A 25,631-nucleotide genomic window follows, 5' to 3' on the forward strand; every position below is an offset into this window, starting at 1 on the left:
ATTACCCGGAGGAAGCCAATATTAAACCCAAGCATGATTCATCACTTTCTATAGTGCAAGGGAATGGTGGGGAAGAGAAGGGAATTGAAAAGGGTCCAAATTCAGGTCTCCAACACTATATCTACATGTAGTCACATCTCACACAATGCACCTTTACAGACTTGAACACTACATAATGGCTTGTGAAATTTATATTCTACTTATACCTAATATACAAACCAGGGTGTTAAAATTTCCCCAGTAACTAATGGAGTCAAAATTCTGTTGCAAGCTGTAAACCATATAATTACCTTACTGCAATAAAATGCTACACCCTCAATACAACCACATGTGCAGGAAGTATCGTCAGCTGGAGGAGCTCGAGCTCCGGGTTTCAGACCTTGAGCAGCAGCTGGCGTCACTGCAGTACATCCGCGAGGCTGAAATTTTGTGGATAACACGTTTCAGGATGTGGTCACCCCGCAGCTTAAGAGAGTTTAGGCAGAGAGGGACTGGGTGACCGCCAGACAGACAAGGAGGACCGGCAGTTAGTTCAGGAGCCCCCTGAGGGCACCTCACTCTCTAACCAGTATTCAAATTCTGAATACTGGTGGGGATGAGGGATCCCTTGGGGAGTGCAGCCAGAGCCAAGGCCGGAGCACCATGGGTGGCTCAGCTGTATTGGGGGGGGGGGGGGGAAAGAGGAGACAAGTCAGGAGAGCAATAGTGGTAGGAGATTCCATAGTTAGGGGAGCAGACAGGTGTTTCTACGGCCACAAGCGTGATTCCAGGATGGTATGTTGCCTCCCTGGTGCCAGGGTCATGGATGTCACTGAGCAGCTGCAGAACATTCTGGGGGGGGTGGGGGGGGGCGAAGAGGGGGAAGGGTGAACAGACAGAGGTCATGGTCCATATCAGTACCAACGACATAGGTAGAAAAAGGGATGAGGTCCTGCAGGCAGAGTTTAAGGAGTTAGGAAAAAGATTAAAAAGTAGGACCTCAAAAAGTTAATAATCTCCAGATTACTCCCAGTGCCATGCGCTGGTGAGAATAGAAGTAGGATAGAGCAGGTGAATGCATGGCTGCAAAGGTGGTGCAAGGGGGAGGGCTTTAGATTCCTGGGGCATTGGGACCGGTTCTGGGGGAGGTGGGACCTGTACAAGCCGGACGGGTTGCACCTCAACAGGGCTGGGACCAATATCCTTGCGGGGAGGTTTGCTAGTGCTGTCGGGAAGGGTATAAACCAGCTTAGCAGGGTGATGGGAACCTGAGTGTGGATTCAGAAGTGATAAAGACAGAACTGGAAATGGAAGGCAGAAAATTAGTGAGTGAGTCTGGGAGGCAGAGGGCACGAAGGTTAGAAAATAAACAACAGAGGAGTTTGGCAGTCCTTAAATGTATTTACCTCAATGTATTTACCTCAATGCAAGGAGTATAGGAAATGAGGCGGATGAGCCGAGGGCACAGATAGACACGTGGCAGTATGATATCTTAACTATTACAGAAACATGGCTTAGAGGGGCAGGACTGGCAGCTCCACATCCCTGGTTACAGGGTTTTCAGACACGATAGAGAGGGGGATAAAAAAGGAGGGGGGGGGGGTGGCAATTTTGGTTAAGGAAACAATTACTGTTGTGAGGAGGGATGATATTTTAGAAAGAAGCCTTATGGGTTGAGCTAAAGAACAAAAAAAGGGCAGTCACACTACTGGGAGTGTACTGTAGATCCCCAAACAGTCAGAGGGAGAGAGAGAGGAGCAAATATGTAGGCAAATTTCTGAGAAGTGCAAAAACAATAGGGCAGTAATAGTAGGGGATTTCAACTACCCTAATATTAACTGGGATACAAACAGTGTGAATGGTATAGAGGGCGCAGAATTCTTACATTGCATACAGGAAAATTTTTTTAGCCAGTATATAGCAAGCCCAATGAGAGGGGGGGGGGGGGCAGTTCTGGATTTAGATCTAGGAAGTGAAGAGGGGCACATGGAAGTAGCAGCAGTGGGAGAGCATTTTGGTGGTAGTGATCCTAATAGTTAGTTTTAGCATAGTTGTGGAAAAGGACAAAGACAGACCAGGAGTTAAAGTTTTCAATTGGGGAAAGGCCATTTTACTAAACTGAGAAATGATTTAGCAGAAGTAAACTGGAAACAGCTACTTGAAGGTAAATCAGTGTCAGAGCAGTGGGAGACATTCACAGAGGTGATTCAGGGTAAACATGTTCCCACAAAGGAAAAAAGGGAGGGGCTGCCAAATCTAGAGCCCCCTGGATGTCAAGAAGCATTCACGGTAAGATAAGGCAGAAAAAGAAAGCCTATGATAGACATTGGGAACTCAATACTACGGAAAGCTTAGAGGAGTATACAAAGTGCAGGGGTGAAGTTAAAAAAGAAATTAGGAAAGCAAAGAGAGGGCATGAAAAAATATTAGCAGGTAAAATCAAAGAAAACCCAAAGATGTTTTGTGAATACATTAAGAGCAAGAGGATAACTAAGGAAAGAGTAGGGCCTATTATAGACCAAAAAGGTAAACTATGTGTGGAGGCAGAAGATGCGGGTATGGTTCTTAATGAATACTTTGCATCTGTCTTCACAAAGGAGAGGGATGATACAGGGATTGAAGTTAAGGAGGAGGAGTGAGAAATATTGGATGGGATAAACATGGTGAGAGAGGAAGTATTAAGGGGATTGGCATCTTTGAAAGTGGATAAATCACCAGGGCCGGATGAGATGTATCCCAGGTTGTTAAAAGAAGCCAGGGAAGAAATAGCAGAGGCTTTAACAATCATTTTCCAAACTTCACTGGATACAGGTGTAGTGACGGAGGATTGGAGGACTGCTAACGTTGTACCGTTGTTTAAAAAGGGAGCGAAGGATAGACCGAGTAATTACAGGCCAGTCAGCCTAACCTTGGTGGTGAGCAAATTATTGGAATCAATTCTGAGAGACAGGATAAACTGTCACTTAGAAAGGCACGGACTAATCAAGGACAGTCAGCACAGATTTTTAAGGGGAGGTCATATCTGACTAACTTGATTGAATTTTTCAAGGAGGTGACAAGGAGGATAGATGAGGGTAGGCCCATGGGATCCAAGGGAATATGGCAAATTGGATCCAAAATTGGCTCAGTGGCAGGAAGCAAAGGGTAATGGTCAACAGGTGTTTTTGCGATTGGAAGGCTGTTTCCAGTGGGGTGCCGCAGGGATCGATACTAGGTCCTTGCTTTTTGTGGCATACATTAACGATTTGGACTTAAACGTAGGGTGCATGATTAAGAAATTTGCAAATGACACAAAGATAGGCCGTGTAGTTGATAGTGAGGAGGAAAGCTGTAGACTGCGGGAAGATATCAATGGACTGGTCAGATGGGCAGAAAAGTGGCAAATGGAGTTCAATCCAGAGAAGTGCGAGGTAATGCATTTGGGGAGAGCAAACAAGGCAAGGGAATACACAATAAAAAGGAGGATACTGAGAGGTGTAGGGGAAGTGGGGGGACCTCAGAGTTCACGTCTACAGATCCCTGAAGGTAGCAGGACAGGTAGATAAGGTGGTTAAGAAGGTATATGGAATGCTTTTCTTTATTAGCCGAGGCACAGAATATAAAAGCAGGGATGTTATACTGGAACTGTATAAAACACTAGTTAGGCCACAGCTTGAGTACTGCGCACAGTTCTGGTCACCACATTACGGGAAGGATGTAATTGCACTAGAGAGGGTGCAGAGGAGATTTACGAGGATGTTGCCAGGACTGGAGAATTTTAGCTATGATGACAGATTGGATAGGCCAGGGTTGTTTTCCTTGGAATAGAGGAGGCTGAGGGGTGATTTGGTTGAGGTGTACAAAATTATGAGGGGCCTAAATAGAGTGGATAGGAAGGACCTATTTCCCTTAGCGGAGGGGTCAATAACCAGGGGGCATAGATTTAAAGTGATTGGTAGAAGGATTAGAGCGGAAATGAGGAAATATTTTTTCACCCAGAGGGTGGTGGGGGTCTGGAACTCACTGCTTAAGGAGGGTGCTAGAGGCAGAAACCCTCAACTCATTTAAAAAATACCTGGATGTGCACCTGAAGAGCCATGACCTGCAGGGCTACGGACCAAATGCGGGAAAGTGGGATTAGGCTGAGTGGCTCGTTTCTCAGCCAGCGCGGACACGATGGGCCAAATGGCCTCCTTTTGTGCCGTAAATTTTCTATGCTCCGATGAATACAGACATGTACATTTTCAGTGTTCTTGAATGCCAGTTGGCTTCATGAGAACATCAATAAAACACATTGTGGAAAGGCACTACTTATATACAGTGGAATTTGTTTTTAGTGATCACTGCTTGTAGTGATCATTCAGCCATACAGATGAATCTTTACCTTTTAAACCCATTTCCCATTTATGCCAGTGTGTTTGCCTGTGCTTATCAGTGTTTTTCTGGTTTTAAGAGTCAGAGTAAAAGTGATTTTCTTCCGTTTCACAGGCAGGAAAGAATTTTGCACTTTGTTGAGCACGACTCAGCTGCAGCTAAAGAACTTCACAGGAAGAATACCAATTATAATTGGCTCAACCCTGTCCTGGCGATAAAATTGGCCATGCCAATTTGTATGGAGTACCTTTTCTCCAAAACAGCATGCTTTGCACAGCTTTCTTTGCCAATTTCAAATGCCTGGCAGAACTCACTGCATGCTTCCTGAAGCAAGATAGTGATTTTGCAGCGCATTTAGACAATGTTGAAAATTAGCCAAAGAGTTCTGGCAAAATACTAACATCCCACAATGCAAATGGATAAAATCACAAATGACCGGCTGAGCAATCTGAATCCAGATCGCAAACAGACATAATGGTAAAGACCCAGACGTTGAGAACAAACTCCTATACTTGACCCAGCCAGCCACTTTAGACATTTTACCTCATGTCTAATGCCTTTACATATTTTGTGTTTGGAGTACTGAACTGCTGTTTCTCAGCAAATTTTAAAAATATATAAAATCTGTTTTAATTGACTGTCTGATTAGTGAAGTGCACCATTGCATAGATCCACAAGTAGTGGTAAACAATGAAACTATTAAACAGAGGGCTGCCCAAATCGACTGTTATAACCAATGCCACAGTGTTTCAGACTTTACGGTGAGCACATTTGCAGTTGTGAGTTTAACATCCCAGTGTTAGTACTACCCCATTCCCTCTTTTGTAACATTTTGTTAATTTTCTTTCCTCTTGTTACTTATTCTCACCCCACTGTCCATGTTATTTGCTCCCCAAATTTGTCATTATTCTTCAATTAACACATTTAGAATCATAGATATTTTGGTACAGAAGGTCATTAAGCCCATTGTGCCCTAACCGGAACCATCTAATCTCAAACCCATTTTCCTGCTCTTTCTCTATACACCTGAATATTTTTCCTCCAGGTGTTTATTGAATTTCCCCTCAATTTTCATGATTGATTGGGCTTCAACAGGTCCTTGGAGCTAAGTATTCCATACCCTAATCCTTTGCATGAAAAAGCTCCCTCTTTGTGCTCCTGGTGTCATTATAGTGTTAATGTCCTCCTGTTACCAATGGAAATAACCTCTCATTTTTTAGTTTCTCAAACTTTTTCATAATTTTGAACGCATGTATTAGATCTCCTTAGTCTCTTCTGCTCCAACGAATACAGGCCTTTTTTTTTTGTTTTTAAAAAGCCCTTGTCATGACTATTTCATTTCATCCACTGCACCATCCTTGTGATTTTATATTGTATTTTTTCATGGCTGCAATATCCTTTCTATAATGAGGTACCCAAACTGTAGCCTAACCAATGTTCTATACAGATTTAGGATCTCCTTCTCTGATTGCATTTACTTTTCCCCTTCCTCTTTGTAACTTTATTTCCTTTCATTTTTATTTCCTATCCATGTCTTTTCTGGTATTTTTCAGCCTCTTTCCACTAACCTTAAAAAAAAATCTACCCATTTATTTTACTTACACTTCAAGGCGCTGAAGGCTAACTCGTACACCCAACGTTGGAACCTCTCATCTTTGATTTCTGGGACAGTCAAACCTGGATCTTTGTCATAGTTTACAAGCCTTCTAGAAGGAGGTTTCTCAACATGTATGTTCTGAAATATATTAGCTGCAGTCATGTAGATGCAATCAGCGTAGCCATTCTTTTCACCGTGAAATGCAGCATCCTTCTCACCAGTATGTGTCTTCTGCAAGTTGGTCAATTCGTCAAGATTTGAGATCTCGGACTTAATTTCAGTTGAAATATCAGTTTCACATTTTGCATGCAGCATTTCTGAACTCTCCTGTAATTGGGTGACAGACTAAAACATTCAAACAAGTTCCAGTTTCCCTGCAAACATCAGAATACAAATTCAAACTAGCTGATGACAAAATTATCTGAACTACACAAAGCAAAACTACTTAAGACATAACTACCATACTAACCAGAGTAACTCAGGCATGAAAACACAACTTTACAAAAATTGACCATAAATAATGAGCTGTCACACCAAAAAAGTTTATTGTATATGTGTAACTTTTCACTTTCACAGTGGATTACCACTTCAGTTTTTATTGCTTTTTTTTCTTTTAAAATTCCCCCCTTGCCAATTTTATCTACTAGAATTTCTTCCCTCCCCTACTGCAGATATTGATTTCTGAGTACGGTATAGTTCCACTGGTGCTCATCATGCTCCTGTACCTCAGCCAAGCAACCATTATTCATGTGAGCATCTTGGAAGTACCAACATGTTGTTCGACTGCAAAGGACATCACAGATAAAACCTGATCCTGTCCTCACCCAATATCCACACATATCTACTTCCAGCAGAATTCAATGGACAACAATTAGGAGTGGAACACTGGCCAATTTTTCCATCCCTAACTCAGGAATACTGAGGCCCACTGTAGTGTACCTACCACCTTCCACAACTGAGATCAGTTACTAAGTACAGGCTGAGGATCTAGTCCATATGGCTCAGCTATTCAGTGCATAGTGTCTGCCTTGGCTCAGTGGTAACTCTTTCACTTGAGTCAGAAGGTTGTGGGTTCAAATCTCACTCCAGAGACTTGAGTGTATAATCCAGGTTGACACTTTAGTGCAGTACCGAGGGAGTGCTGCAATGTCGAAGGTGTTGTATTTCGGATGAGATGTTAAACTATGGCCCCATCTTCCCTCTCAGGTGGCACTATCTCGAAGAAGAGCAGGGGAGTTCTCCCTCATGTTCAGGCCAATATTAATCCCTCTACTAACATTGCTATAACAGATTATATGGTCATTATCCCATTGCTGTATGTGGGACCTTGCTGTGTGCAAATTGGCTGCCACATTTCTTACACTTCAAAAGAACTTTGTAGGCTGTAAAGTCCTTTGGGACATCCTCAGGTCGTGAAAACTCTATATAAATGTAAGTTCTTTCTTTCTTTGCATAAATTAACTAAGCCATTGAGGCAGCCTGTGTTTTTTGCTTTTTTTAAAAAAGTTCACCCTCCTAGTTATTTCATTATCTCCATATAAGTTTACTAACAAAACTTGACAATACACAAGTATCCTATCTTGTTTGAATTGTCAGGCAAAATATCAACTTACACCACCATATTACAAGTTGTGCATCTTCGCTCAAAAACTGCTATTGAAACTAAAAAATACCTAGTGCCTGAAACCACTTTCACTGAAGCCTCTGGAATGTGCCCTCGTTCTGTTTACATTTTCATTAATGTATGGTATTCAATACATACATGCTGTTTAATTCTTTTGTAAAATAGCAATAAAAAAGTTATTTCCCATGAAACACCACTTTGTCTATGATGTCACAATAACCACTTTTCATAGCAGTTTTTTCATTGCATCACCAATCAATAACTGACCAGTATTTCATTGTTTACACATATTTAAAGAGAGTTAGGAGAGGTTATAGCACTAGAGGATGTTAGAGATAGAAAGGAGAAGACTATGGAGGAATTTAAACACAAGGGTGAGAATTTGAGGTATTGGGAGGCTGTAACTCAATGTAGATTAGCTGTAACTCAATGTAGGTGATGGACAAGCAGGACTTGGTGCAAGACTGCATACAGGCAGCAGAGCTTGGGATAAGCAGAGATTTATGGAGCATAGGAGGCCAGCCAGGAGAAAACTGGGGTACTTGATTCTGGAGGCAACAAATGCATGCATGAGGGGGTCAGCATCAGATGGGTTGAAGTTGGGGCAGAGGCAGGCAATGTTGCAGAGGTAGAAATAAGTAGTCTTTGTGATGGAGAGAATATGGGGGTCAGGAGTTCAGTTCAGTTCAGGGTTTAATAAGACACCAAAATTACAAACAGTCTGGTTCAGCCTGAGGCAGTGGCTGGAAATGTGGGGGGGGTTGATGAAATTGATGGAACCAGGGCGGTGAAACTAGCATGTCAGCGCCGGGGACAGTATCATTCAAATATGGACTGCTCCACTGCACCAATGGGGGGGGGGGGGGGGGGCAGAAGAGAGAGAAAGAGAGCAGACACCTCACTTACACATAGTTTGTGGTGAGGGCCAAAGACAATGATTTAGATCTTCCCAACCTTTAGCTGGATGAAATTGTGGCTCATCCAAGATTGGATATCAGACAGTCTGACAGAACAGAGGAAGTGGAGGGATCAAGAGAGATGGTGGAGAGGTAGAGCTGGGTGTCATTAATGTACATGTACAAACTGATCCCACATCTGCAGATGATGTCACCAAGGGACAGTATTTAGATAAGAGGAAGAGGCCAAGGATGGATCCTTGGGGGACTGTTGAGATGACAGTGCAGGGCAGGAAGAGAAGCCTTTGGTAGAGATCTTCTTCTGGTTATGATCGGATAGGTAAGAGGAGAACCAAGCGAGATCAATCCCACCAATTTGGACAACAAAGGAGAGGCGTTGGAGGAGGATGGTGTAGTTGACTGTCAAAGATCGTACCAAGGTCAAGGAGAGATAATGCACCATGGTCACAGTCATAGACAGTGTTGTTTGTGATTTTTGTTAGGACCGTTTCTGAACTGTGGGAGAATGAGAAACCTGAATGGAGAGATTCAATCAGGGAGTTGCCAGAGAGATCATCACCGACAAGAGAGGTAACAACATGTTCAAGGACTTTGGAGAAGTAAAAGGAGGTTCCAGGTGAGGCAGTAGTTAGTGAAGACAGAGAGAGATCAGGGGTGGGTATCCTGCATCTTAATTTCACAAGTTTGAGAATTAATCAGCTCTTGCTGGAGTGGGACAGGAACAGAATTCTGCTTCTATTCCACCACAGAGAACAAATAAAATCTCAACGAAGTTCACATACTTTTTACCCAGACTGTATCTTACGTATAAATTATTACACTTTTAGAACATGGATTTTTTATACTAAACCTTGCATAAAAGGTTAATTTACTTTCATCAACAAAGAAAGAAAAGTTCAAGTTTTATAGAAGAGTAAATTCCTCCTCCGCCTCCTCCCTCCCCTCTCCAAAAAACCCAACAGTCTTGAAGCAGCATCAGCCCAGCAGCTTTCCCTTTGATTTAGTAGCTGTTGTAACAGGTGCTCAGGAATATCTTTACAGTAGCTGAGATTCTTACCGTAGTCCAGACTCCGCCTGACACCCGAGATCTTTGCGAGCTGCAGCTGAATGAATTTACATGCGGACTGGGCCGGACAAGACTGGGCCGCTCCTCCTCTTCAGGGAGTGTCAGCGCCGGGGGTGGGGGGGGGGGGGGGGGGTAATCATTCAAATATAGACTGCTCCACTGCACTAACGGAGGGGGGGGGGGAAGAGGGCAGGCACTTCACTTACACATAGCTGCATATAGCTCGCCCCTCCCCTCATTAAACACCGTAGAGTATTCAATACGATATTTACTATATATCCTTATTAATATTGTTTCGTGCGGTAATGGGTGGGTCCTGTTGTTGAAATCTCTGCTGTACACCCCTCATCACGCATGGTAGTAGCGGGGTAGCGGCTCCCATGGTAACGCGGCTCGGGAGTTGGGCTCGAGCGCTCGCTCGCTCGGCCGGCCGGCCGGTGGATGGATGTGGGCCACTGGTGAGCAAGACTTCTCATTTTTAGCGGATTTGACCAGATTCGTTTGTGGAAGTGTCAGATGTACTGATTCTGGTTTTACAAACACGGCCTCTTGGGGGGGGGGGGGGTTATCAGTGTCACTAATAAAGCGGCTCTCCACCTCCGCCTTCCAGGATTTGTTCGTTCTGTCCACTGTGCTCGGGCTGGGGCAGAACATCCACACCTTTGATGGTGAGTTGTGCGGCTTCGGTGTCGTTCCTGGGATGCAGTCATGACACAAACTTGTATTTCTTGTTCACATTGGGCCAATTGCTGTCACTTTGAGTTCAGATCCATTTAAGTGATAACGCAACCTAGACTCCCGTGACATGAGGACAGAGCAGACCAAACAGGTCCCCGTGACATACTTGCTTACTTCTGTCTGGGTCTCCATTCTCTTTGGTAACCCGGAACTTTTTTTCTGGGTCTCTCCTTAATGATAAATCGCAGTACACAGAAAAAATCCTTTTTATTTCGTTGGATTTCAGAATTTTTTTTACTACAAGGCACTTCAAAATGCTGGTAAATGCACTAAAAAAGTCATACTTCACTGGAGGCATACCCCCAGGCCACCCCCATGAAATAAACTTTACATCATCAGAGCTCATTTGCTCCTTCAAAAATGTCTAAATCCACCACTGCAAAAAATGCACTTTTGTATACTTTCATTTTTGGACGCATTTAGTGACAACGGCGGTGTCAATAGTGGTTGGCGGTTTCTGTAGGCAACACAGAGGTAAATGCGCAACTGTCAGGTTAAAGCCCACACAGTGCACAGCGCTAACAATCCCTAGATCTCCGAACCTAACCCTCTAACGCTAGCACCATAATCCTAAACTTTAACAGAGGATGCTGTCGATTCAGCGAAATTAGTTGGAGAAAAAGATTCAGAGCAGGAGAAACCAACAGAATCAAAGAACTACTTATGGTAAGCATAAAGTTACTAATGGAAACCTCACGATGCCAAACAAAAGCTAGTAACATCTATCTAACCTTTAACATACTTTTCTACACCCAGAGAATGGCCATCATTACGCAGACTGCCTGACAACCATACACTTATGAGACCAAACTCTGGTACACACATGAATCCCTCTACAGCCAGAGACAGATTTACCATAACAATTAGAATAAGCTACAGAATATTTCAGACATTCCATCCCCTAATATTCCTAAGAGAGCCAGCACCAGTCCTCTAGGGGCTTTATAAAATAGGTGGATAAAATGATCCATTTCATAAAACATGCAAAACCTTCACAAGAGACCCTGAACAAATTGGCCTCAAATTCTGAAAAGTGGGTGAAACAAACAAGACAAATTCTAATTAAACATTATAAAACAAACCTTGAAGCAGTGGACAATGAATTGGCTGACACTGAATCGCCCAGAGGTGGGGGGGGGGGGGGGATGTCTTGGACTAAAATGAACCTCAAGCAGAAATTTAGAATAAAAACAATTGACGAAGCAAACAAACATGTATATGGACTGGTCTCAGGAATAGAGAGAGTGCAGCGGGTCAGCACACCCCACTGAGTTACCCCGGTTCAAAACCAACAAGTAGGACATCCAAAGGGGCTACCACCATGGACCTACATATCATGCCCACATCCCAAGAAACCGCACCAGATAAGCTCTGGTACTGAGTGGGAACTCAAGGAGCTACACTAAATCAGATTACCAATGATACAACAAACCCAACCTCAACTACATAGTTAACCTCTCCTAGACTACTGACAAACCCCTCCACAACCAATTTGTACCCTGAAATCAGAGACATGCCAATCCTTGCCACAGAGACAAAGGACAAACTGGACCAGACCAACAAGCCCAGTAAGCACAGCAACAGAGGCAGCACCCAACCCAGAAGGGAAAAATATACAAACTGTAACAAGACACAGTAACAAGATAAATGTTAAATGGAAGCTGGAACCTACTATTCCAATTTTGATAATGGGAGACGTTAACCTCTCTAAGCTAAAAAGCTGTCCGAACCCAATCACACAAATTGACAATTTTCCAGGAGCAAATTTCAGCCATGCCACAGTAATCCTGGACAAATTGGAACTTAATCCAGAAACAAAAAAAGTGATGCTCTTGAATAGAGATATCTTCATTCATCAATAATAGAAGAGTCATTACTGAAAGTGGCAAAAAATAAATTCCCAAATGCACAAATTTGGATGCCAGAAATTAATTTCAGTAATCACTTCTGCATACAGAAAAGGACACAATCCAGAAGTTAAATCAGTACATAAAAACCAAATAACTACCAGATCCTTTAGAATAAACCCTGATGACATCCACTGGATGGAAAACACAGCGCATGTAATAATAACATTGGATTAAATTTTTTATCTGAAGAAGGCGTTAACCTAAGAAAAACAGAACCTAAACCTAGCAAAAACCATTATCAATATTTCCAAAAAGCAAAATACTGTGGATGCTGGAAATCAATATTTCCTGGCTCTTTACCCCCACATAAACACAGGAAAGAGTTTTAAGCAAAGGCATCACATTTGTACACACCAAAGAGCAAATTCAGGAAGACACTCAGGTTTTACAGAAAAATAAAACTGACAGTACGTTAACTCCCAAACAGACAAACAACATTTCACACCATCAGAATGGACTCCACAAAATAATCAGGTTGACACTGAAATCTTAAATTTCATCAAAAAAAAAATCAGAAATAGAAAAAAATCCCCACATACAAAGAAAAATAAAACCTTACCAGAAAAGAAAGAAGGGCACTGACAGACCTAAGAAACAACCCAGACATCATCATAAAACCAGCATATAAGGTCAGTAACATAGTTATAATGGACAGGCAGCAATGCCTGTTTGAAGCACACAGACAACTAAATAATACCAACCACTGCAGTAAGTTAACAAAATCAATCCAAGAGGAAACACCTTTATTCTCATGTTCAACTAAAGATCATCATCTGGGAAGGAGGAGAAAAGGAAGAAGGAAACTTGCATTTATATAGTGCCTTTCATATCCTCAAGACATCCTCAAACACTTCACAGTCAATGAAGCACTTTTGAAGTGTAGTCACTGTTGTAATGTAGGGAAACACTGCAGCCACTTTGGACACAGCAAGGTTTCACAAACAGCAATGAGATAAATCTGTTTTTAGTGGTATTGATTGATGGTAAATGTTGGCCTGGACATCAGGAGGACTCCTTTGGTCTTCTTCAAATAGTGCTATGGGATCTTTTACATCCACCACGGGGCTTCGGTTTAATCTCATCTGTAAGATAGCACCTCTGATAGTGCAGCATTCCCTCACTATTGCACTGGTGCGTCAGTCTAGATTATGTGCTCAAGCACTGGAGTGGGTCTTGAACCTACAAGCTGGAGTGTCTCAAGCCAGACATTTACGGCAGATGTGACAATCCGGGACAGTCTTGCTATGCACAAACTCTCACATATTACAGTCCTGACTGGAGATGAAATGGCTGAAGGTGACACTCCTGGTGATGGAAGATTGGAATCAGAATGCTCCTGTGTGAGAGTTTAGAAGCAAATTCAACCTCTGGCAGATTCAGTAATCTGATTTCTGTGCCAGGCAAATTCATAGTTCTCCAAAGTGCAGTTGACGATTGACACTTATCCTTGGTCACTAATGGAACCTGGAGAGGTAGAGCCTTCAATGAGGGCTTGGATTCTTCCCACTCAGCTCCAGAGGTTCCTCCTAGTCAGTGCTTTTAGGGCTAAAGCAGTCGTAACTGGGCAAGGTATGGGAAGTTGACACACTCTGTGCTGATAATCTGCATGGTTTAGCCAGTTAACTTCAGCAAGACCCCGATACACACTTGTTTCTTTTTGAAACCTTGGCTCTTGCCAATCTGTACCTAAATTCTGCAGGCTGAGGTAAATAGGTGTGTCTCCAAATCAGGCAAATGGAAACTACTTCTATGGATTTCTCATTAGTTTAGTTTGGAGCATGGTGATGAGCCCCTGTGCATTTCCGATACCCAACAGGGGATGGTGACATAGTGTGTATAGTATTGGACTAGCAACTCAGGTTGTGAGTTGAAATCTCAATAGGAAACTGTGAAATTTAATTGAATTAATCTGGCAATTTATGGGGAGAAAATCACCAATAAAGCTGCATATTGTTGCAAAGCCACAACTGGCACAACTAATATCCTTCAGGGCAGGGAAACTGCCACTCCTCAGCTTCAGCACAGAGGTTGGTAAGGACAGAGAGTGAATTGTTAACAGAGTGAGGGTTTTCAACTAGGAATTTGGTGAGTAGGAATTAGGTGCAGAGGGGGGAGGAGGTGCTAAGTGATTTAAACCAAGGGACTATAAAGTATTAACTTTTAAAACTTAAATTAAAAAAAATACATAAAATTTAAAAAAGACTAAGTAATTACTAATTATTTAGAAATCATGCTAAATCCATTTACTAAATATAATCTAGATCTCAAGTGATTCTATTAGTCCTAGAAGTAAACTACAGATCAATAAATAAATAAAAACTAGAAATGGCAGTACAGGCTGTGTGTCGGGACCGTAATATGAGGGAGTTTGTGCACAGCAAGGCTGTCCTGGATTGCCACATCTGCAGTAAATGTCTGGCTTGAGACACTCCGGCTCAGAGTCTTTGAGCTGGAGTGTGAGTTAGAGACACTTCGACACCTAAGGGAGGGGGAGGTAGAAAAGGAGGTCCCGCAGACACTGGTCCTATCCAACAGGTATGAGGTACTTGATATCTGTGACGATACTATATGAAGGCTGCAGAGGATGGCCAGAATGCTAACCATTGCACTGTGGAGCATGAGGCAGTCCAAGGGGAAGGATCAGAATAGAAAGATTGTATTCATAGGGGACCCTATAATCAGAGGGATAGATAGCATCCTCTGCAGTCGCAACCAAGAGTCCAGGAGAGTGTGTTGCCTACCTGGTGCAAGGGTAAAGAACATCTCGAAGCAACTGGAGAGGAACTTGGAAAGGTAGGGGGCAGATCCAGTTGTTGTGGTCCATGTCGGCTCCAATGACATAAGTAAGAATAAGAGGGAGGTTCCGCTAAGGGAATATCAGAAGCTAGGAACTAACATGGTAGGCATGACATTAGAAGAAGAGATCAAAAAAGATAAAGACATTTAAGATAGAAAGGGGGAGATAATTGATCAAGTTTGATTAGTTTGAGAGGTTAAAACCCCTGTCCGGATGGATTGCATCCATGCATATTAAAAGAAGTTAGGGAAAAGATAGCAGAGGCACTGTTACATATATATAAAAATTTATTAGAAAAGGGAATAGTGCCAGAGGACTGGCGGACAGCTAATGTGATTGCTATATTTAAAAAAGGAGCTAGAACAAGTCCAGGAACTATAGACCAATTAGCATAATGTTGGTGGTAGGAAAGATAATGGAATCCTTACTCAAAGATGTAATAGAAAAACATCTAGAATCCGAAAATATAACAAAGAATAGTCAGCAGGGATTTCAAAAGGAAAGGTCATGCTTGACCAACCTTATTTCTTCAAAGAATTCAATAATAGAAAGGGTAATGCAGTAGATGTAATTTATTTGGATTTTCAAAAGGCCTTGGATAAGGTACCGCATAGTAGATTCATGACTAAGGTCAGAGCATGTGGAGTCAGGGGATAAAAAGCAGAATGGATAGCAAGCTGGCTACAAAACAGAAAACAGAGTCGAGATTAAAGGTAATTATTCAGACTGACAAAAAGGTGGGAAGTGGTGTTCCACAAGAATCGGAGCTGGGATCACTGTTGTTCACCATTTACATAAACGATTTGGACTTGGGAATCGGAAGTACAATTTCAAAATTTGCGGATGACACCAAATTGGGGGGTATAGTTAATACTGAGGGGAACTGCTACAAAATACAGGAAGACATTAATAAACTTGCAGAGTGAGCATGTAATTGGCAAATGAATTTCAATATAGATAAGTGTGAGGTGGTACATTTTGGCAGGAAGAATAAGGAAGCCAAATACTCCTTGGAAAATAAGAGTTTAAATGGGATAGAGGAGCAGAGGGATCTGGGGGTACAGGTACACAAATCACTAAAAGTAGCAATGCTGGTCAACAAGGCCATAAAAGAAGCAAACTAAGCAATCGGGTTCATTTCTAGAGGGATAGAATTGAAAAGCAGAGAAGTTATGTTAAACTTGTATAGAACCTTGGTTAGACCACACTTGCAGTACTGTGAACAGTTCTGGTCTCCATATTATAAAAAGGATATAGAGGCACTGGGGAAGGTGCAAAGAAGATTTACTAAGATGATACCAGAACGGAGAAGTTAAATGGCTTGGTAGAACTATTGGGTTTAGGAAAATCACTATCCTTCCTTTATATTATAGGCACATGGACTCAAGAGATAGAGAGATGTCTGATTAATTCTCTTTATTGATAAATACCCTAATACACTAATATGGCTCAGTATCAAATTTTGTTTGATAACACTCCTGTGAATCACCTTGGGACATTGTGCTACGTTAAAGGTGATATATAAATGCAAGGTATTGTTATATGCAGCGCTCATGAGTTCACTAATACTATTCACGAACAGAGAACTCATTGGGGGTTCGTAAGCTTGACATCATCCAGGACAAAGCAGAACCTCTTGATTGACACCCCTGCCACTGAACTCAATATCCATCTCTCTCACTGTTGGCACACTGGCTGCTGTATGGACGATTAACAGGATGCATAACAACTCACTAAACTTACTTCAACAGCACTCGTCAGTCCTATGACCTCTACCCACAAAGAATACAGGAGCAGCAAGATCATGGGAACAATTATCGCAGTCCCAGAACATAGCTGCAAGTGCCATCCCACCATTCTGACTGCGACATAACACTGTTCCTTAATTGTCGCTGGGTCAAAATCCTGAAGTTCCCTACCTAACGTTGTCATGGGAGCACCATTACCACAAGGACTGCAGCAATTCAAGAAAAAGTGCCACCGCCACCTTCTCAGGGGAACTGGGGTGGGTAATAAATGTGTCTTTGCCAGTGGCACCAACATCCAGAGAACAATTTTTTTTTTAAACTGACCAAAAAAAAGAGAGCTTCATGTGGGTAATTCTCTGAGTTTCTAGTGCATATTGAGGTGTTCTGGCCAACATTGCTCCCTCAACCAAAAACAGATTAATGTTTCATTGGTGTTTGTGGGATTTTGTGTCCACAGCAACAATCAGTCCACTTCAAAGTAATTAATTGCATGTGATGTGCAATTTGAGATGTTTGTAAGAGAGGTGAGAAAGTGCTATATAAATGCAAGCCTTCTTGTCAATCACGAGTAGTATATACATCTCAAACAATTATACTCATAGAAGTCATATAAAAGACCGTGAAGAAAAAGTCTCTCCCACACAATCACTTACATGAGTGAGTCGGTTAATAGGACAAATGACAGAATGCAATCTATAATTAACATGAACATTTGGTAACTGAAGTGAATAACTAATCTTTACAAGAGTAGCTATTAATATTTCTTCAACTACATTAAACAGTGCATCGAAATAAACAGTTCGTTACAGTAAATAGTAGGAATATTAGTAGCAGCTACTAGCAGAGCATCAATAGGACAAGGTGTAAAACAAGCTGCCGATTCGGTATCACCCGCTTTGCACTAACGCCCAAGACCAATTTTACCCCGAGAGTCAATCATATAGTGCAGGGTTGGAGTTGCATTTACAGCAGACCGGATACTAATTATATTACTAGGCTGTCTAATTTGGTCATCTTGAGCATTTCGTTAGTTGAAATTCCAAATAGACACAATCTATATTGGGCAGTTGAACACATGACAAGATTCAGCACTAATCTAGTGTCGGGTTCTTCTCTAGATCACCAACACAGGATAGGCATTTGTTTTAGAATTACGAGAGAGGAGTTGGAAATCTTAAGCCCAAATGCATACAAATGCTGATTCCTGAGAAATCGTAACAGTGCATGTAAGCCCTAGAATTGTTAAAACAAATAATAATTGTATTCTGCAAGCAAGTCAAGCTCGATTTGAAAATGCAGAACACCCACAGCTGGCATATTCTGAAGGGATTCCATATTTGGCAATAAAAGTTGCAAAGATTACGACTCTGGCAACGTGTACTTTTATTTTTAAAAATGTCATTAAATTCAAGTGGGATAGCACTATTGTTTTCCCTTCAAGGCCACTACTTAAAATACAAGTGACCTAAGGAGTCTGCAGCTATGTGTCACTACTCATTCCATCTTCATATCGTTCCTTGGGCAGCGCATCCTGCAATGTCTCATTCTCCCTGATCTGAAGGAAGGTGTCAACGAAATATAAATCTTAAAAAAAAGTTCCCTCTAGTGAGATGAACATTTATTTTACTTTAATTTAAAGGAAATAAAAAGGGATACCACTCTTTTCAAATACTTTAAAATAAGTATCCTTAAAGTGACTGTTTAAATCTGAAATTGATCCATTATGAAGACTCTAATTGGCAAGTTCACTTTGATATGAATGTGAAAAGTCTCTCAAATCAAACTGAAGAGCAGAATGGGATTTCCCAAAGGGTTGTGGGGTAGGGCAGAAGTTCTGTCTGTGCAATAGACAGTCTGGCATTGAAAAGATGATGAGGTCAGTGAAATGGATTTTACCTGACTCCCACCTCCTATGCACTCAGCAACCTGGACTCTGAAAAGATACCTCTTCCAGTCAATGGAGGGATGCAAGTGGGGAGCACAGGGGTGTTCAGGTCTGGGTTGTGCCCTGGAACACCCCAAAAGGTGAAATAATAGCAGAGTGAAATCAGCCATCTTATAAAAGGGGCCAATTTCCATTGCTTTTTCAAACTTTTGCCAGTCACCCCTTGCCCCCCTGCCCCGCCCCCCCATCCCTGAAGGGTGTGAAGCTGGCTTGCCCCGAGAGGCTATGGCCCTCCCCCATGATGCATCCATACTGGTGCGGACAACTTCTGGAATTATTGAAAAGAGTTGACCCTATCATGTCACCAAATACTCCAGTGGGGTCAGGAGCACAAGTCAGTGGCAGATCACAATTCCTGCTCTGCCAAAGTTATGGTCGCAGAGTGGTATTGCGTATTTTCTGCTCCACTTAGTCTGCTGAGTGATAGATGAAGCTATAATTTCTGTTGTGTTCCATATAGGAATACAGTCTACTTGAAATATGGGAAAAGAAATACAACTATTACAATCCATTCTTCTACTATAAGACCATAAGAGATAGGAGCAGGAGTAGGCCATTCGGCCCCTCGAGCCTGCTCCGCCATTTAATGAGATCATGACTGATCTGATTTTTACCTCAACTCCACTTTCCCGCCCATCCTCCATATCCTTTGACTGCCTTATTGATCAAAGATTTGTCTAACTCAGCCTTGAATGTATTCAATGACTCAGCCTCCACAGCTTTTTGGGGTAAAGAATTCTAAAGATTCACGACCCTCTGGGAGAAGAAATTCCTCCTCATTTCCGTCTTAAATGGGCGACCCCTTATTCTGAGACTATGCCCCCTACGTTTAGATTCCCCCATGAGGGGTAACATCCTCTCAGCATCTACCCTATCAAGTCCCCTCAGAATCTTGTATGTTTCAATAAGATCTCCTCTCATTCTTCTAAACTCGAATGAGTATAGACCCAACCTGTTCAATCTTTCCTCAAAAGACAACCCTTCCATATCCGGAATCAACCTAGTGAACCTCTCTGAACTGCCTCCAATGCAAGTATGTCCTTCCTTAAATAAGGACACCAGAACTGTACGCAGTACTCCAGGTGTGGTCTCACCAGCACCCTGTACAGTTGTAGCTTGACTTCCCTGCTTTTATACTCCATTCCCCTAGAAATAAAGGCCAATATTCTGTTTGCCTTCCGGGTTACCTGCTGTAAGTATGTTGACTTTTTGTGTTTCATGTACGAGGACACCCACATTCCTCTGTACCACAGCATTTTGTAGTATTTCTCCAATCAAATAATATTTTGCTTTTTTATTTTTCCTCTCAAAGTGGATGACTTTACATTTTCCCACATTATAATCCGTCTGCCAAATTTTGCACATTCGCTTAACTGGTCAATATCCCTTTGCAGACACTGTGTCCTCATCGCAACTTGCTTTTCCATCTATCTTTGTATCATCAGCAAATTTGGCCACAAGACACTCTGTCCCTTCATCCAAGTCATTGATATATATTGTAAATAGTTGAGGCCCCAGCCCTGCGGCACCCCACTAGTTACAGATTGCCATTTTGAAAATGACCCTTTTATCCCGACTCTTTGTTTTCTGTTAGTTAGCCAATCCTCCATCTATGCCAATACATTACCCCCAACACCATGAGCTCTTATCTTGTGCAGTAATCTTTTATGTGACACCATATCAAATGCCTTTTGGAAATCCAAATATACTGCATCCATTGGTTCCCCTTTATCCACCCTGCCCGTTACTTCCTCAAAGAACTTTAATAAATTTGTCAGACATAATTTCCCCTTCATAAAACCATGTTGACTCTCCTTGATTGTATTATGAGTCTCCAAATGACCTGCTACTACTTCCTTAATAATGGATTCTTGCATTTTCCCAATGACAGATGTTAGAGGCTAACTGGTCTATAGTTACCTGCTTTCTGTCTCACTCCCTTCTTGAATAGGAGTGTTACATTTGCGGTTTTCCAATCCGCTGGGACCTTTCCAGAATCTAGTGAATTCTGGAAGATTATAACCAAAGCATCCACTATCTCTGTAGCCACTTCCTTTAAGACCCTCGGATGCAAGCCATCAGGTCCAGGGGACTTGTCAGCCTTTAGACCCATTAGTTTACCTAGTACTTTTTCTCTAGTGATAGTGATTGTTTTTAGTTCCTCCCTCCCCTTTGCCCCTTGATTTTCTACTATTATTGTTATGTTATTAGTGTCTTGTACTGTGAAGGCAGATACAAAATATCTGTTCAATTCCTCTGCCATTTCCTTGTTTTCAATTATTATTGCCCCAGTCTCATCCTCTAAGGGACCAATGTTTACTTTAGATACCCTCTTCCTTTTTATATACTGTGGAATAAGGTGTTATAACTATTAATATTTTGATTGCCTGACTGCTGCAAAGCAATTGTTTGAATTTTAACAGAAAATATCTTTATAACAGCAGAATATTTTCTACTGTTCTTCAGTTTTCTATTCACTGTGTTACTACAAGGACTGGGGGCAGATGAAGCTTCATAAAAAGAGCACAAAGCCATACGAGAGTAAACTTACTCATGGATTCTGTCTGACATTATACACTTTTCCCCATCATTCATGATTCAATGTCGGCATTGCATTGTTTCATTTCAGTCTTTCACTCGTAATCTCCAACAGCCACATGGCCTTATCTAACATTCTCACCTTGTCAGCATCACATACCCTATCTGAGCCATGTATTTGTCTGGTCTAGATGGGCTGTGGCCTTCAAACTGTCCCAAGAGCTCTAACTTTTGGGTGCACAGTGCCCTATCTTTATACTATTCGGCTGTCGAGGTTGCACATACGCATCTCTGGTTTCATCTCCGAATCGTAAATTATCCCACTCCCATGCTGGCTGTGTTAAACAACTTCAGATGAACCGTACCACATAGCGTGACTACCTCATCCTCTACCTCCTGACTTACAAGCTGCTTTTGTTCACACAGAGATAGCAGCTTTGTCTCCCCCAGCACTGCCCTCTTACTAAATACCTAGCCGCTATGTGAGATGGGATACTTGACCATGCTCATTTAAACCATATTCTTACATCTCCCTCTCTTTGAAACTGAATGAAACCTCTCTGGGTCAATTTTCACCTTACCCCGTAACTTTAGAGTCATAGAGTCAGAGTTATACAGCACGGATAGAGGCCCTTCGGCCCATCGTGTCCGCGCCGGCCATCAGCCCTGTCTACTCTAATCCCATATTCCAGCATTTGGTCCGTAGCCTTGTATGCTATGGCATTTCAAGTGCTCATCCAAATGCTTCTTGAATGTTGTGAGGGTTCCTGCCTCCACAACCCTTTCAGACAGTGAGTTCCAGACTCCAACCACCCTCTGGGTGAAAAAGTTCTTTCTCAAATCCCCTCTAAACCTCCCGCCTTTTACCTTGAATCTATGTCCCCTTGTTATAGAACCCTCAACGAAGGGAAAAAGCTCCTTAGTATCCATCCTATCTGTGCCCCTCATAATTTTGTACACCTCAATCATGTCCCCCCTCAGCCTCCTCTGCTCCAAGGAAAACAAACCCAATCTTCCCAGTCTCTCTTCATAGCTGAAGCGCTCCAGCCCTGGTAACATCCTGGTGAATCTCCTCTGCACCCTCTCCAAAGCAATCACATCCTTCCTGTAGTGTGGCGACCAGAACTGCACACAGTACTCCAGCTGTGGCCTAACCAGTGTTTTATACAGCTCCATCATAACCTCCTTGCTCTTATATTCTATGCCTCGGCTAATAAAGGCAAGTATCCCATATGCCTTCTTTACTACCTTATCTACCTGTTCCGCCGCCTTCAGGGATCTGTGAACTTGCACACCAAGATCCCTCTGACCCTCTGTCTTGCCTAGGGTCCTCCCATTCATTGTGTATTCCCTTGCCTTGTTAGTCCCTCCAAAGTGCATCACCTCGCACTTTTCCGGGTTAAATTCCATTTGCCACTGTTCTGCCCATCTGACCAACCCATCTATATCGTCCTGCAGACTGTGGCTATCCTCCTCGCTATTTACCACCCTACCAATCTTTGTATCATCAGCGAACTTACTGATCATACCTTTTACATTCATATCCAAGTCATTCTCGGTCTTGTTTAAGATCACCTTGAGTTACATTTTACACAGTGATATAAACAAAGAAAATCATAATACACTGTACAGAAAACTACAGTGTACCTTATTATCAAGAAATCATGGACTTACAAGGTTCTCCAGCTCTCCTTTTGCTAATATCCATCTTGTGGATATTTTTCCTCAGTTCTCCCAATTTCATCGTTAACACAAAGGAACCTAACCGTGAATTTTGGAAATCCAAATTTCTATGTCCATCTTTATTTTAATTTCAGTTCCTCTGATAGGTGCCAGTGTTCAACTCTATCCTGATTGTTTCATTAATTAGTCGGTTTCTTTATGGAGCATGTATCAGTGCTTTGCTTAAAAGGTTTTTTTCACTTTTCTGAGCCACATTAACCATTTCATTTTGTGCTGTTGTCAAGTAACTGAGCATGTCTGGGACACGTTCTTAAATGCATCTTCATGCATTTTCGCATACTGGTTGCCTCACATACAACATATTTACTTTCTGCTGGCCAGTCTCTTTTTCCTCATGGTATTTCCAAACGTGTTTTCCATGGCACACGTCATATGTTCAGTAAGATTCAATCCTGTAAGAGCAGCTGCGCTGTTTGAAGAGTGTTCTTCATCCTGGTCTCAGTTTCCAATTGATGGCAACATACATTTGTATCTTTCATGTCCACTGTAGCCATTCTTGGGCTTTCAGGTTATTTTATCAAAAGATCGGGGTGTCTGGAGGTCTTTGCCTCTCTCCCCCTGCAGGGTCCTGATGTCTCCGGTAATGGCCAGGCTAATGCAGTTTTCTCATTGTTCAGTATAGGCAAGGACACAAAGGCTCCATGAGCAAGCTATCAATTATTCTCAACTACACTTTCCTGACTTTCACTGTATTGTACATTTATACCAGATTGATATCTTCAGTAAATCTTGCCCAGGTGATTTGTATTACTCATGGATGCACTCACGCATCTTTCCCTAACCCCTTTGGTTCCTGAAATTCACCCATAAATCACCCAGGATGATGACCTTAGAAAAATTCCCATTTGGTGGTGTAATTTCCCTGTCTCTATCTTATATCCTTAATCACTCCTCTCATCCACTTTTACACATCCCATTATATTACCATTTCATCTCATTCATGAGCCCTGGTAGTATTTTACCGCCCAATACAATATTTACTGTCTGGTCCAATATCAATACATTTTTGGTTTATTTTACTTAAATTTGATTTATTTTACTTAAATTCTTCTTGGACTGCTTTTCATGTCCCAAAATATTCCGCTGCATTGTGCCTGAGTCCATTCTATCATTTCAAAATGATTCTAAGTTCAGAGAGCAGTATTGTTGGACTGACAGGACTTGTCAACGTTCAATTTTATTCCCTCCCCAAAAAATTTGTTCCTTGATACACATCATTGGATAAAGAACCAGTTAGATTGGACTCCTTTTATTTTAAAATATGATTTGAATATCCCCTTATACTACACGTACATTTTCCCTTCTCAAATGCTTGAACAGCAAGTCATATCAATGTATCTTATCAATTCCAATTTCAGAAACAAATTATGCCCAGTCTTGGTGGTTTTACAGTAGAGACAGAAGTACTTCTAATTCCTTTTGGATGTAACTCCCATATCTCCCCCCGTCGAGCACTCTGTCTCGAAAGACAATAAATAACCCTAAATGGGTTAAAGCCGAGCCTTTGAGAGGCAATGACCCTGATATTAGTGGGGAGGCAAGATGATAGCAGGGGGACGATTGGGCGCATGGGTAACCCGCCCAATAAAATTTGTCTGTTTCCCACGTGATCGCGGGTCAATTGGAGCCACTTAACGTGGCTTCCGGGTTTGCCGTCCGAAAGCTGCGCAGCGGGTGGACTACGCATCTGCATCAGAGACTGTCAGCTGGAGGAGCTCTTATTAAAGGGGTAGTCCTCCAAAGGCTGCTCCTGGAGCAAACACCCACACAGCACAATGGAGCAACACAGGGGAAAGGCTGCTCCTAGATTTAGCAATGCCTCACTCCAGGTGTTACTGGATGGGGTGAGGAGGAGGAGGGATGTATTCTACCTGGCGGATAGGAGGATGTGGCCTGCCTCTGCTACCAAGAAGGCCTGGCTCGAGGTGGCAGAGGAGGTCACCAGCAGCAGCAACATCTCCCGCACCTGGATCCAGTGCAGGAAGTGCTTCAGTGACCTAACTGGGTCAGCAAAAGTGAATACACTTACTCATTCTCCTACATTCTGTGTTCCACATCACAGCCCCCACCCGCCAACTCATTCTGCACTGCCAACCCTACTCATATCACATCACTCCCCACACCCTCTTAAGGCTCATCCTCAACTTGCCTGCACTTCCCCACCTCCCCATTAGTCATCCCACCACTACCACTCAACCCAATCCTCATTCAACGTCACGGCTCTGTCTCATACTCACCCTCTGATGCATCTCTTTCACTGTCAGCCACACCCAAACCAATGCATTCATCGGTTGGCCACGTCGCCATCACTCACTCACGCGTCTGTACCTTCTCCCCTTATAGAAGAGAGCCCAGAATGCACGGGAGAGGGTGAGGACCGGAGGACAGCCGCAACAGTTAGACGTCCTCACAGACGTGAGGAGGAGGCGCTGGAGCTGAGCTGCACCCTCGAGTGCCTCTCTGTCGGGGACGCCGAGACTGGGACCCAACGAACGTCTGGTGACAGGACATTTAACATTCAGCACACACAATATGAATTGATGTTTACATACCCTGCCATCTTCAGCACCTCAGTATGCTCATCGCAACATGACACATCTGTGATCATGCTTAATATTGCCTTCTGTGACGGCAGAGGGCGATTCCTCAGAGGACCTGCTCTGAGGGTGCACTGTC

At 42.5% G+C, this 25,631-nt stretch overlaps 1 protein-coding gene and 1 long non-coding RNA gene across 2 annotated transcripts in view; one reads left to right on the forward strand and one right to left on the reverse strand.

The window, feature by feature from the left end:
* Positions 1 to 6,283, reverse strand: part of LOC137334425 (putative methyltransferase NSUN7) — a 153,552-nt gene extending 147,269 nt beyond the window's left edge. The window contains 1 exon segment of the mRNA XM_067999150.1: positions 5,935 to 6,283. Coding sequence (XP_067855251.1) covers positions 5,935 to 6,283 — 349 coding nt within the window.
* A 4,636-nt stretch (positions 6,284 to 10,919) lies between these two features.
* The window catches only part of LOC137334514 (uncharacterized), a 40,541-nt gene continuing 25,829 nt past the window's right edge, over positions 10,920 to 25,631 (forward strand). Inside the window, exon 1 of the long non-coding RNA XR_010966166.1 lies at positions 10,920 to 10,940. This is a non-coding gene — a long non-coding RNA (uncharacterized lncRNA). The remainder of the gene's footprint in view (positions 10,941 to 25,631) is intronic.

This window comes from Heptranchias perlo, chromosome 1, assembly GCF_035084215.1.
Source record: "Heptranchias perlo isolate sHepPer1 chromosome 1, sHepPer1.hap1, whole genome shotgun sequence".
Taxonomy (NCBI): Eukaryota; Metazoa; Chordata; class Chondrichthyes; order Hexanchiformes; family Hexanchidae; genus Heptranchias; species Heptranchias perlo.